The following is a 14,433-nucleotide window of genomic DNA, read 5'->3' on the forward strand; positions in this document are numbered from 1 at the left end:
TAATACCACCAAAATGCCCTGGGCCCAGTTTCCCAAAAAGCATCTTAAGGCTAAGATTATCTTTAGAACAATCGATTGTTCTAACGATGAATTTAGCCTTAAGATGCTTTTTGGGAACCTGGGCCCTGATCCACTATGTGTTTAGACATTTTATGATTATGATAATTATGTTGTTACCTCACACACACACACACACACATCTTGATAACATGTGTTTAATGTACAGCTGGGACATCAACGTGTTGCTTTACATGAAGCATTTAATGACATATTTAAAGAAAGGATTTGTCCCTAGCTGATATCCCGGGTTATCTCCTCTGCAACATCTGTTTGTCAGAATGGGTCAGCCAGTGGTGTTAAAACCAACTGTTTGCTTCTAGAAAACATCTGCCCATGGCCCCTGCTGGCAGTGGGAGTGAGAAGAGACAACACAGGGCCTGCCTCTCAGCATCCAGCGGACCTGGGTTCAAATACTATTAGAAATCGTTCAAAATACTTTGAGCGCTTGCTCTAGCTAGCCTGTCTGGAGTTGTCAGATGGGCAAGGTTTGCAGGTTTTGGACATTTTGTAAATGTAGACCACAGGACAGTAAAGCAGCAGATAACAGCAGTGGCCAGAGCCATGGAATTATATTATACCATCATCATTTGGGTTTGATACCACAACTAGCACTTGGAAAAAAAACTAGGAGTATGAATTCAAACAAGGTCTTCATTAACAAAGTATGTCCATATCACTAAGGTATAGGGTCACTGGAAATGAGTAGTTAAGGACTTTTAAGAGCAAGGTAGCAACACCCAGAGCTGTGGATTAAAGAGGTCTCGTCCCAGAGGGCACTCTGTTTTTCCAGGACATCATCATCATCAGGGCTTGACTTTACTGGATATGTGACACATAACAGACTGTACAGGATGTCATGTCATCATATGATACAACATTACACTTGGGAGTTGTTCACTTATCAGGCATATAATATGGGACGTTTGACTTATACATGACATTTACAGGGGACATATACTTGACCTTACAGTAAACGTGTTGCATGCTGTGTCATGTCATGCCCGCTTGTAAAAAATAAAATAATAATCTACACTTGGAGTAGTTCACTGGTGATGGATGAATTCATCTGAATTAAGAAAAACAAAAAGGTCATAGGTCGCATACACAGATTTGCAGGTGTTATAGCAGGTGCAAGGAAATACTTGTGTTATTAGCGTCAAAAATGCAGTAAAATGTCTAGCAAGTACCATATGAACACAAATAATCACAAAAATCTCAACAATAAATCAAGAAATGACAGAATGGGTCCAATCAACAACCTAGAGTAAATATATCAGAGTGAGCTGAGCATGTGTCAGAATCCAGAGTATAAGTAGGTGGTGTGTATAGACAGTATATCATTTGGAAAGAAAATGTTATGTAGACCGATTGGCAGTATTTCAGTTACTTAGGAGTACATTTAATTACATTGGGCTGAACTACACTCCAATGTATTTTGTAACAAGATACTTTCAAGAGCTGTAATTTGTTTTTTCAAAATAATTTTCTATACCATTTTCTATACCATTTTTAATAGCGGTTCACCATTTTGTGGACACCTTTCACCCTGCATTGGTATAAACAGTCTGATGGCACTATGGTGTGATAAGAGCGTCTGAATTGTTTTAGGACATTTTTACTTATTAATAAAACATTTAAAGCTGAAATGTCGAGTCAATAAGTATTCAACCCCTTTGTTATGGCAACCCTAAACAAGTTCCAAGAGTAAAAATGTGCTTAACAAAGACACATAATAAGTTGTGTGACTAACTATGTGTGCAATAATACTGTTAAACATAATTTTTTTAATGGCCTCTCTGTACCCCACACATTCAATTATCTGTAATGTCCCTAATTGTAATGTCCCTCAGTTGAGCAGTGAATTTCCACGAAGACCAGGAAACTTGGCCAATGCCTCGCACTGCTGAATAAGTCAAGAGGTAATACTTACTTTCTGAAGGCACTGTACCACTAGAGCAAATTAGCCTTCCCCACCAGTGAGACGATCATGGGCTGCATTTGGCTTATGCATTGCTGACAGGCATTCTTTCCTTCCTCCCAGTCGTACATGTGAATTTCCACGCTACATTGCAAAACCCACGTCTTGTGTGAGGCATTCACTATCTTGAACTTTGATGGATGTTACCTTGCTGATCATCCACTGAGTCAGGGGAGAAGAGTTATAGCAACCGCAAATATGGTTGATTTATCAGTCTCCTGCTCCAGAGCTGGATCTGGTACACATTTCAGGGAAGGCCAGGCACATACCTGGAACAGGAATATGATCAAAAGCATATTTACCAGTATTTCAGATTAGCGGTCGATGACCGATATGGCAGGAATTCCTCTGATCACAGAACAGTTGCAGTTAAGAATTGCGGAAACATCTTTTTTTCCCCTTAGGGCTAAATCACCCATTATATTTGCTCCATTGACTACTGTACATTTCAGAATAGGAAATGCACATTTCATGCATGTCACATTCTCAAAAAAACAGGTTACAAAATGTCAAATACACCCAAGTGATGTTAAACCTTAGAATGAAATGCGGAATATGAACAATGTATGATAATAGGAACCATCTATTCATAAACAGTATGTCCATACCAGCATAATATAGTTTAATTGGAAATTACTAGCTATAAAGCACTTGAGGGCTAAGGAAATTAAAAATTAAAAACAGAACAAGAGTTAAAGTAATGTTGAACAGACGGAATCATTTCACAGGTGTTTCCAGCCACGTGAAACATCCTTTACTTATCTGAAGTACACTGCCAGTACAGCATGTGGTAAAACGTTCCAAGTGACTCTTTTCACACTCGTTTCACAATATGGCACCTTGAACATCACCTTGCTCCCCCCTGGTGTCTCACTCAACATTTTGCTTTGTTCATTACACTTATGCTTGATTGACCATTTAGCGCTCGCGTCAATGTACAGTAGACTTCTTTGGTCAAGCTAAAGAATGAAAGCTAATCAACAAGTCATTAACATTCCCTTTATTGCATCAGTTGTGTGTGACAAGGGAATTTACTAAAAAACTGACATTAAAAACTGTCAGTCTGTGGTTAACTGTATACATATTGTACAGACGCAGTAAAAGACACGGCAACATAAGTTACTACTACTGCAAATTAGCCTTTCCCTCCAGTGAAAATGTTGTGTACCAAATGTGGCCCAATGGCGCCATCAGGTGGATATTTTATGTAAATGAAAAGTTATCCACTTGGTTTCAATCAGTCTATCAAATGCAGTCTTTCTTGACCGCAATCAATGTTCTCGCCAACAGACACACTAATAACGCAATGTCTTTACCGTACTTTTCATGCTATTCAAAAATAAAAAGCCACATAAAAAAAAAAAAAATGTACCCATGATCCAAATGAACCCATTTTTGATTTCATATGTAGGTCAGGTCTATTTACAACGAAAACATTGGACAATACCTTAATGACACACAAACTCAGGAACAAATGCGTTTTCCACTAGTGTCTGGATAATATGCGCGTCAAAGATATACCAAGGGATTACAAATAACAGTTCAAATGTTTCAATAACAATAACATCTATATCATGTGTACTGGGTAGACGAGCACTGGACCATTCACACAACCAGGGGCTGGACACGGGAGAAGAGAGAGGAGTGTGAGGGTGTCTGAGGGGGAAAGCTGTAGGACAGTCCCTGAGGGTTAGTGCACCCAGACTTTGGATCAAAACCCAAATCAAAGCCCAGGTTTCAACCAGATCTAGGCCTCAGTCCGCGTTCTGCCTGAGAATCCTCTTCTCTTCCTCTACGAAACTCTTGTCAGAGGTGGCCTGGCCCAGATCCCGCTTCCTCTTCTCCTTCTGTTGGAAGCTCTCTACCCTCCTCTTTTTTGCTGACACGGATGCCTTGTCTCCGTCCTCGTCTACAACAGGGAGAAAACAGCACGTCAGAATTGTAATTCAGAAATGAACTGAGATTGCATAGCCACCTACTGTGCTTAAGTCTTGCCTAACCAGCACCGATTTCCCCCCTGCTATAAATATCAAGTTACTGTTTATCAGAGCGGGAGAGAGAGTCATTATTTTCTGTATGACAGTCATTGAGAGATGTGCAGGCATAGATATAGAACCCAGGCAGATAAGCAGATACAACAGAGTTAAAGATGGTGGCGTGGCGTAAGTTCACTCCACAGCTTGAAATGTCTCCACTCGCGTCACAGAATTGCTAACTTCTCAGTGGCACAACTGGCTAGTACGTTGTCAACTGGCTAGTACGTTGTCAACTGGCTAGTACGTTGTCAACTGGCTAGTACGTTGTCAACTGGCTAGTACGTTGTCAAGCGAGCAGTAATGTCGGTTTGCGAGTCATTGGGCCCTGGCTCAAGCAGCTGTATGAACTTGTACAGTGTACCTTGGGTAGTACTAAATAAGATGGAAACTATACCACAGACAAAAAGGGGAAACCCAGACTTTGGATCAAAACCCAAATCAAAGCCCAGGTTTCAACCAGATCTAGGCCTCAGTCCGCGTTCTGCCTGAGAATCCTCTTCTCTTCCTCTACGAAACTCTTGTCAGAGGTGGCCTGGCCCAGATCCCGCTTCCTCTTCTCCTTCTGTTGGAAGCTCTCTACCCTCCTCTTTTTTGCTGACACGGATGCCTTGTCTCCGTCCTCGTCTACAACAGGGAGAAAACAGCACGTCAGAATTGTAATTCAGAAATGAACTGAGATTGCATAGCCACCTACTGTGCTTAAGTCTTGCCTAACCAGCACCGATTTCCCCCCTGCTATAAATATCAAGTTACTGTTTATCAGAGCGGGAGAGAGAGTCATTATTTTCTGTATGACAGTCATTGAGAGATGTGCAGGCATAGATATAGAACCCAGGCAGATAAGCAGATACAACAGAGTTAAAGATGGTGGCGTGGCGTAAGTTCACTCCACAGCTTGAAATGTCTCCACTCGCGTCACAGAATTGCTAACTTCTCAGTGGCACAACTGGCTAGTACGTTGTCAACTGGCTAGTACGTTGTCAACTGGCTAGTACGTTGTCAACTGGCTAGTACGTTGTCAACTGGCTAGTACGTTGTCAAGCGAGCAGTAATGTCGGTTTGCGAGTCATTGGGCCCTGGCTCAAGCAGCTGTATGAACTTGTACAGTGTACCTTGGGTAGTACTAAATAAGATGGAAACTATACCACAGACAAAAAGGGGAAACCCAGACAAATCACAGGGGCTATAAATCTGAAGCATCCGTTTAGAACTTTGCCACTAAATATTTACTTTACCCATTCTAAAAGTTTTTTTAAAAATTGCATTGCTTAGGAGTGCAAGGGCGAATGTAAGTTTATTGGGTCGCATACACAGTTTAGCAGGTGTTATAGCAGTGCAATGAACTAACTAGCTCCTAACAAGGCAGTCGGATGTCAAACAATTACAATTGTACGAAAAATACAACAAAAAGCAAGATTAAGAATGGCGGGAACGAATCCAATTAACAACCCAAATAGCACTGTAGCAGTATCAAAACGTAATTATGCATACAGCACCAGTCAAAAGTTTTTTTTCCCTTTATTTTTTCTATTTTCTATATTGAAGAATAATAGTGAAGACAAAACTATGAAATAACACATGGAATTATGTAGTAACCGAAAAATCTAAATATATTTTATATTTGAGAATCTTCAAAGTAGCCACCCTTTCTTTGCCTTGATGACAGCTTTGCACACTCACAATCCAGTATATAAATAAATGGTGTGTATAAACCAAACAACCAAATACAATTTAGAGTAGTAGAAATATTAGAATAAGCTATGGTCGGGGATACAGTGACCAAACAGGAAGTGACCAGTGGTTCAATGTCTCTACGAGATGGGAAAGCAGCATTGGCTTTGAGTGCGTATGAGTGACTTTTGTGTGAGTGAGTGTGCATCACCTGGTATGCTGAGTGAGTGTGTTTCAGTAGTCGTTCAGTAGGCGCTCCCTAACAGAAATATGCAAATACATAATAAAACGCACCAATAGGATCTTGCTAGTTCTTGCTCGTTTCTGCCCATTTTTCTTCATTTGCTCCAATTTGAAAGAACACCAATGATAAATATTGGGTTAGTTATCAGTATTTTTGCCTATACTAAAGCAGGCAGACCCTGGTCAGTCATACAGTTATTGTTTCCCCCTACCTGAATCTGATGGCTGTTCCTCTGTGGGCAGGAAGACAGCGTTGCCCATGTGAGGCTGTGGAGCGTCTTCTCCGTTATCCTCGTAGATGTTGGACCACTTTATGGCCATGTCCATACCTGGGGGAGCTCCCTTCTTGGGCTTCTCCGTTTCTGTGGCGTAACTCTGAGGAGGGGGCACCGCATTTGTCTTCCACATCTTGAACTCCTTGGCAGGCTGCAGGCAAAAGATACTCATAATCAACTCCCCTTTTACTGAAAAAAAACCAAAAAGGGTTCCCCTATTCATCGGTGCCTTAAGGGTACGGTTTACAATGCATGGGGTTAGAATACAACACCTATCCGGTGTATGTGACAAAACATATACACTAAGTGGCCAGTTTATTAGGTAAACCACATTCACAAAAATAGTTTGCGCCTACAGACAGTGAATCACGTGGCCTGCTATATAATGCAGGTAGACAGGCATCGAGACATTCAGTTACTGTTTGATTGAATGTTAGAATGGACAAAGCGAGTGACCTAAGCGACTGAGCGCTGTATGATCTGTGCCAGACGTGCCGGTTCTAGGGCTGTGGCGGTCACGAAATCTCATCAGCTGGTGATTGTCAAGCAAATAATTGCCGGTTGCACGGTAATTGATTGTTAATAAACAAATATTTAGCATCTCCTGGCTTCCTGGCCTACAAGCCACTGATGGAGACCTTTGGAACATCTACATTTTAAAAAGTCTAATAAATCCATGTAATATAGACTACATCTTCACAATACATCCATTATTTATTTTAGACAGGTCTAAATAAACATGATATTAAGAAAATGTTGTCTATTTCAGAAGAACAGACCACCATACTCGGAGTTGTCCTGAAATTAGGTCCTGATCTGGCTATGCCATTTGGCTGTAGGCTACACTCGTTCAATTAGCAGAAAAGATTTGATTAGAATTCCGTGGCATTATTTTATTTAATGAAGAATTCAATTGAACAAAGCTGAATAAAATAGAAAGGATATTTTCTCCAAACGATTTGAGGGAGTGCGCACATGCGGCTATTCTGTGTCGAGCAGTTAACAAAGAAATAGGTACTCCTATATGCTTAATTTAGAGTTGTTAATGTAACTTGTTGTTCAACAAATGTTGGGCTATGTGTTTGATTTTTAATATATTGTAAGGCTATATGATGCGACTAATGATTTGAAAAAAGTCGCTTGAAAAGGCATGAGCTCTGCTTTTTTTGTGCAGGCTGTACACACTTCATCAGTCTCTCATTCACAATTTGACAAGCACTTGATATTGCCTTGAATTTCCCGGTGGCATCCCCTTTGTGTGGCCATAACGTACCCTAAAACAATCCATGCCTTTTGTGGCCAGTAGCCGTTGTGCCCTTGGGCTCAATATAATAATTAGAATTCCCTTCTCCCGAGTGCTGCGTATTCAGAAGCATCTCTCACTCACATGGCTCTTTATCACGTGACTGGGTCTTTCTCACAGGCTACAAGTGAAGACACATGTCGAGGACGCAACTGCGTGCAACCTTATCCAATTCCGAGGCGCATGCTGAAGATATTGGAAATGTTCACATTTACTTTTCGTCAGCCAACAAGATGAGTAGGCCTAACAAACAGCAAAAGCACTAGCCTGTCAATCTACTATCATCCATAGTACAAAAGTTGACTTATTCCATTCTGTGCGAGGAATAAATATTCCAAACAGTCTGGGACAGTTGTGGGATGCGATAGATCCCAAATTAATACAACCACTAACATCAAAAACACTTTTTGGCGATACGATCATCGTTCTCGATTTGGCCAACCTAGGGGTGCAAATTGACTAACCAACACTCAGTAACTGGGCAATAAACAGCAGAACATTTTCCAAACTGTCAAATGACATGACTAACAGAAAATACTATCCATGTAATACAAGGAATGGACATTTTCATTAAGAGATTAATTTGAATGAAAACAAGCAACAATAGCAAGCCTATCGTCTAACGCTCAAAAGGCTAAAGCCTATTATTGAACACACAACTGCTGTAATGAAGCAGCTCATCAAACCTCCTTTTTCAAACATTTACCAAAATGCAATTCGCAGGAAAACACTGTTCTAAACAGTGCACTTAATACGAGCGGTTTCATATATGACAGAGATTAAAATTACTATCAGCAATTTAGAAAAAAAGAGGCTGAATCTAATAGCAACAACTAGGATGTGCTGCTAATATGACTAGGATTGTGCCATTGGCTTGTTGATATAAAAAAAAGTTGATATGAAAACGAATAGGAGAGAAATGCTGGTAATTGGCATGAGTAATCCACATTTCTACGGTTGGATTTTTGCAAAGCTACTTTGAAGCAAGGTAAGACATTCCTCATTATTTGAAGTCAAACGTTCAGGTTTCAAAGAATGATACTGCCTCAACCGTGGTAATGCGGTGGGTGACGAACTGATAGCCTGCCTACCGTTGACTATAGCTTATGCACTCGAATGGCGGGCGCGCTTTAATTCCGAGTTGAAACTGAGAAATAAAAATAGCTATTTTTAAAATTGTGGTCATCAAAAGAGGTTAACACGCGACTGCATTTAGAATTTGTTGCACAATGACTGGGTTTATAAAAAACACATTTCACTCTAGTACTAGCTTTTCGAGGAGCTGCTCTTAGGTGAAAGGCTATTCCGATCCTCAAACTAGTTTCTGTATGCTTTGTGCGTGTGATAAATAAGATACATGACGACTAATGACAATACAGTCGAGAAAATTAATTCCCACTAAAGTATGACCGGTCAAATATATTTTCAGCATCTAAAACCGATTAACGGTTAAGATCCCTTGGCCAAACATTTATCTTCTAAAATGTCTGTGTCAAATCAAAATGATCTGCTCCAGCTGCAGGTGGTTCTTTTGAACATAGAAAATGCTCCTTTATTAAAAAAATAAAATGTTTTGCTCCATGAAGTAATCCAACAATATGTACGCCGCCATCTTGTCTATTTAAAATCTTCTCTCATTGATTGAGACAGGTGGGTCCACCCCAAAGTGTCTCGATCAATGAGAGAAGATCTTGCGCCTGAGAACGCCAAAGTAACCTGTTTAAATGACTATAACCCTGTAGCACTCACCTCTGTAGCCATGAATTGCTTTGAAAGGTTGGTCAAGGCTCACATCAACACCATCATCCAAGACACCCTGGACCCACTCCCATTTGCCCTAACAGATCCACAGATGACGTAATCTCTATTGCGCTCCAGTGGCATATATTCATGGATGCCAAGCTTCCCCCAAAAAACTGACCTAGAAAAAATAAATAAATATATATATATATATATATAAATAAATATATATATTTTGTCTGCGTTTTCATAATTTTCCTTCACTTTGCAAGAGGCTGAATGTATCTCACCGGAGAAACGGCAACCCTCTGTCTCCGTAGGCCATTATCTGATGCTATCTGGTCATAAAGAGTATGACATTGTTGCCGCCCGTAGCATTGAATGCAATGGAAGCCAGAGAGCATTTTGCCTCCCTTGTATAAAAAGTATAAAATAGCCAATAGCCAAAATAGCCAATCAGTATAAAATAGCCAGTCCTAGCACACCAAAAAAAGTGTCAAGGGAAGCCAGTTTGGATTTGGCTTCACTCCGATCACATCGAATTAAGAGAAATACGCAATTGACAGAAAGAACTTGAATTGTTGCATCTTGTTGTGTTCCTCCGGTTGCTAGCTAGCTAAAATTGACCCTTTCCTAAATTAGCCTTGTGGTTTTACTTAATTCTCCATACTGGCCAATGATTATAACGGCAATTCTGTTCCAACCATAAATTCAAACATTGTGCACCTGGACTGAAAGGATGGAAATTCAACATGTAGAAGGCTAATGTTAACTAGATAATGCAGGCCCATGAAAGGAAATTAGGCTAGCGAGCAAGCATTTTAGCCAGGAATCTTAGGATAGCAAAAACTAAAAGCTTGTACTGTATGACAGAGTCAAGAACGCACGCAAACACACAAATCAGAACCATGGACAGCCACCTCATCTTTAGCTTAAGTTCATTGGACAAAATTGTTTTTTTTGTTTCTTTTAGTTGTCACTGTAGACTAATAAGCATAGGTAATTTAATGATGTTGAAATGTTACAAGTTGAAATGGTGATGGAATAGTGGAGGTAGCTCCTGTTTTCTTTGCGACTTGCGCTAACTGTGGTTCTAAATCAATAGTTATTTAGTAGTCTGAAAATGTCAGGAAAAAAAACTACTTGCAGGTTATGTAACTGTAGGTTATGTAACTGTTTGTTCCATGCAATATGCTTTGTGGACTTCACCGGACAGAGGTTGCCATCCGGTATTGTGATGAAACAAAGGTGTGGTTTAATCTATTCAGATCGATGGGGCTGTAGTGGAGCGGGTCAAGAGCTTCAAGTTCCTCAGTGTCCACATCACTAAGGGATCTATCAAGGTCCAAACACACCAACACAGTCGTGAAAATGGCATGACAACACCTTTCCCTCCTCAGGAAGCAGAAAAGATTTGGCATGGGCCATCAGATCCTCAAAAAGTTCTACAGCTGCAACATTAAGAGCATCTTGGCTGGCTGCATCACCACTTGGTATGGCAACCGCTTGGCATCTGACCGCAAGGCAGTACAGAGGGTAGTGTATACTGCCCTATATATCACTGGGTCGAACCCTCTGCCATCCAATATCTCTATACCAGGCAGAGGAAGGCCCTAACAATTGTAAAAGACTCCAGACACCCAAGTCATAGACAGTCCTCTCTGCTACCACACAGCAAGCAATACAGATGTGCGAAGACTGGATCCAACAAGACCCTGAAAAGCTTCTACCCCCAAGTCATAAGACTGCTAAATAGTTAGTCTGGGTAGCTATTTGGTTAACTATTTAACTATCTTCTTTGACCTTAACTCATCACATACATTGTTACTACCATTTACCACCTGTCACTTTATTCCTAGTTAAATGTACAAATCTACTTCAATTACCTCCTACCCCTGCACATCTACTCTGTACTGGTACCCCTTGTATGTACTGATGTATTTATTATTACGTGTTTTACTTTTCTACTATAATCTTTTCTTTGCATTGTTGGGAAGAGCATTTCACTTAGTCCACAAATGGAGGCATGCACATTGTTGGATTGCTTCATCGAGTAAAACATTTATTTTAATAAACGGGGCATTTTCTAAATTCTAACGAACCACCTGCAACTGGACACAGACATTAGAAAAGATACATGTTTGGCCGAATCGAGAACAAAGATGGTATCGTCAAGTTCAGCTTGGTCGAAAAATCTCTGCTACGCCAAACAGCACCTATCCTGTAACACTAATGGAGCATCACATTAGCCGTTACAATCTGCTAGCCTTTATAGCAGATGAGCTGGCAGTCAAGTAAAGCCTGAAAATCTCTGGAATAGAGCTTGCCAGTTGACGAGTTGAATCAAGCAGCACGTCAAGCAAAGTTGGTGAAGGCGAATGTTCTGAATGGACAACAGTAGTATCGAAAAACTGGAACAAAAAGGAAAGTGTCTAAAATTGGAGTGGAGGATACTTGTATGAATGATAATGATAATAATTTCTTGTTGGGATGCATTCGCTGAGTAAGAAAGCATATGTGGGAGACTCGTTTGAGGTGTCGAAAATGGTGAAGTATGCGCTCGGAAAAGTAGTCGGTCATAGTTACCAGGAGTGGTCTTATTTGGATTAATTGTATTTCCGAAGAACAGAGGAAGGTTGCAGTGAGAATCCAGACAACAGGTGGTGTGTTTTGAACTTCGGAGTAGAGCACCAGTCAGAGGAGTCATCTCAGGGGTGAAGACGGATGTTCAGGTTGAATCCCTGAAGAAAATTCCTGGTGTGGTTGGTGCCTGGCGTCTGACCCGCTGGGTGAATGGAGAAAAATAAGAAAGTCTGTCAGTCCTGTTGTTTTTTGATGAAGAGCAAATACCTACGCATGTGAAGCTTTGTTATGTAAGATACGCTGTAAGAGCTTTCGTCCCCAAACCATTGCAGTGTAAGAATTGTAAAGGATAGTGTGTGCAGATGGAGAGAGTATATTGAAGAACGGTGTGTAGAAGAACGACGGTGTTGCAATTGTGGTGGGGATCATGATCCCAAGTTCCTGGAGTGCCCTGTAAGGGTGAAGGAGATTGAGGTGGCAAATGTTAGAGCGGTCAATCAAATCTCCTATGTAGAGGAGATTAAAAGAATTGAGAAAACAAGTGATGCACCACAGCGTAGCTGCAAGTCAAAAGGTACCCTGTGTGTTAAAAATGTGGATTTTGTGGCGTTCATGGCCACAGTTACAAACTGTACAGCCCTAAAAATTGTCAAAGACCCAAGCCACCCTAGTCATAGACTGTTCTCTCTACTTCCGCATGGCAAGCAGTACCGTAGCGCCAAGAAATGTTTTTGGGACTTAATGATTTTAAATCTGAAGACTTGCAAGGGTTACTTGCGCCAGAAGACCAGACCTCCCAGGTTCCCCTTGAGCCTTTGTTGGGATGAGATCTGTTTTTTTTTATTAACAGAAAAAGTTTGATTTAGTTTATTTACTGTTAGTTTGATAGTTTTGGTATTTAATTGCATTTGTGGGAATCCTGTTTCCATCCTGCACTGTAGGTGGCGGAATGCACATTAAATTGTGTGATCGCCAATAGAGCAAAGAAGAACTCTCCAACTTGTAGTCCTAAAACACGGAAATAAATTAACTCTGGTTTGTTCAGACATCCCTATGGCAAAAAAGAGGGTTTGGGAATAAACGCCGAAAATTAAGTCTAAGCTTAATACAGGCTTAGGAGGTCGTATACGTTTTGTTATATGAGATAAGAGGTCAGTTAACGAGACCTTTATGAATTATGAAACTTTTGTGATTTGTTTTTTATTACCACAAATTATTTTTTTTAAATCACAAAAAATGACGTTCGCTGATGAAGGTTATCTCACAGAACAAAACGTATAAGATCAAAGCCTGTGATTGCCACAGACATTATTTTCTGCTTTTATCCTAAACCGCCATTCATTTTCCTCATAGCAGCCTTTGTCCAAGGAACCATGGCGGAGTGTCTACAAAAATAATTACTTTTTCTCTCTAAACCTGTGGCAACACTGTAGTTTAGCTTGCTTCTAAAACTAACGTTATCTAGCTGGTAGAATACAGTACAGTGGTGTTTCACTGGCTAATGTAACACTACACTAACGTTAGCTACTAGCAGTAGCTGCTATATTGTTGTATCGCTGTGGGAATTAGCTGGCTACATAGCAACGGAATGCTAGCTAGCTTCGTATTTTTACAGTACCTCTTCGGGAGCTTTCACGGCGCGGCTCTCCCAATCTATCTGTTTATTCAATGGGTTGTACAGGAAGGATGGCTTGGCAACCGACTTGAAGAGCTCGTCGGGTTTGGGTAGAGGAGCTCCACTAACCGCCCGCTTGGTCCCGTGTTGGGGAGATTTGTTGCCGCTTCCAGTAGCATCGTCCTCCCCCTTTCCTCTCGATTTCTTCTGGCCCTGTTCATCAGAATCGCTGCTGTTACTATCGCTACTGTCACTCAGATCATCGTAACTCATGAAGTAATGGAAAGAGTCTGGTTTCTTCTTATCAACCATACTGATGAAATGATTACATTAGCTAGTAATACGTTGAATTTAACTTTAGAGCTAGGAATATAATGCCCTAGCTAATTAGCAAGCAACCTTGATGATTTTGCTGGTTACTCCATTTTGAATCACTATTGCCGTAAAATTTGTAATACCCTAAAATGTTGTCGTAAAACTATTTTCTTAAAGGAGCAGTAGTCCCTTTTTCAAGACACTCAACATAACTTTGTGAACAGTTATTTTCCTCAAGCTCAATGCACAACCACATTGTATATTTACCATAATCAATCGATTACAGGAATGTCCACCAGAACTGTTGCCAGATAATTGAATGTTAATTTCTCTACCATAAGTCGCCACCAATGTCATTTTAGAGAATTTGGCAGTACGTCCAACCGGCCTCAAAACCGCAGACTACGTGTAACCACGACAGCTGTGGACCTCCACATTTGGCTTCGTCACCCTCGGGATCGTCTGAGACCAGCCTCCCGGACAACTGATGAAACTGTGGGTTTGCACAACCGTGGAATTTCTGCACAAACTGTCAGAAACCGTCACAGGGAAGCTCATCTGAGTGCTCAGTATCCTCACCAGGGTCTTGACCTGACTGCAGTTTGCCGTCGTAA

General features: G+C 40.8%; 1 protein-coding gene across 3 annotated transcripts; it reads right to left on the minus strand.

Annotated features, from left to right (window-relative positions):
* Positions 1-3,023: 3,023 nt before the first annotated feature.
* LOC110521787 (UPF0690 protein C1orf52 homolog) lies at positions 3,024-14,224 on the minus strand. 3 transcript variants are annotated; one of them, XM_090231954.1, is made up of 4 exons: positions 13,508-14,224; positions 6,201-6,414; positions 4,469-4,698; positions 3,024-3,947 (listed from the first exon to the last, which is right to left on the minus strand). In XM_090231954.1, the coding sequence occupies exons 1-3, from the start codon at positions 13,814-13,816 to the stop codon at positions 4,544-4,546; spliced, it is 678 nt and encodes a 225-aa protein (XP_090088080.1). In that variant the 5' UTR covers positions 13,817-14,224; the 3' UTR covers positions 3,024-3,947; positions 4,469-4,543. The 3 variants fall into 3 exon arrangements, with proteins under 3 accessions (XP_090088080.1, XP_090088082.1, XP_090088081.1); XM_090231956.1 differs by lacking the exon at positions 13,508-14,224 and adding an exon at positions 11,893-12,039; XM_090231955.1 differs by lacking the exon at positions 13,508-14,224 and adding an exon at positions 9,316-9,487.
* Positions 14,225-14,433: the final 209 nt, after the last annotated feature.

This window comes from Oncorhynchus mykiss, chromosome 4, assembly GCF_057628025.1.
Source record: "Oncorhynchus mykiss isolate SJ-2025 chromosome 4, ASM5762802v1, whole genome shotgun sequence".
Taxonomy (NCBI): Eukaryota; Metazoa; Chordata; class Actinopteri; order Salmoniformes; family Salmonidae; genus Oncorhynchus; species Oncorhynchus mykiss.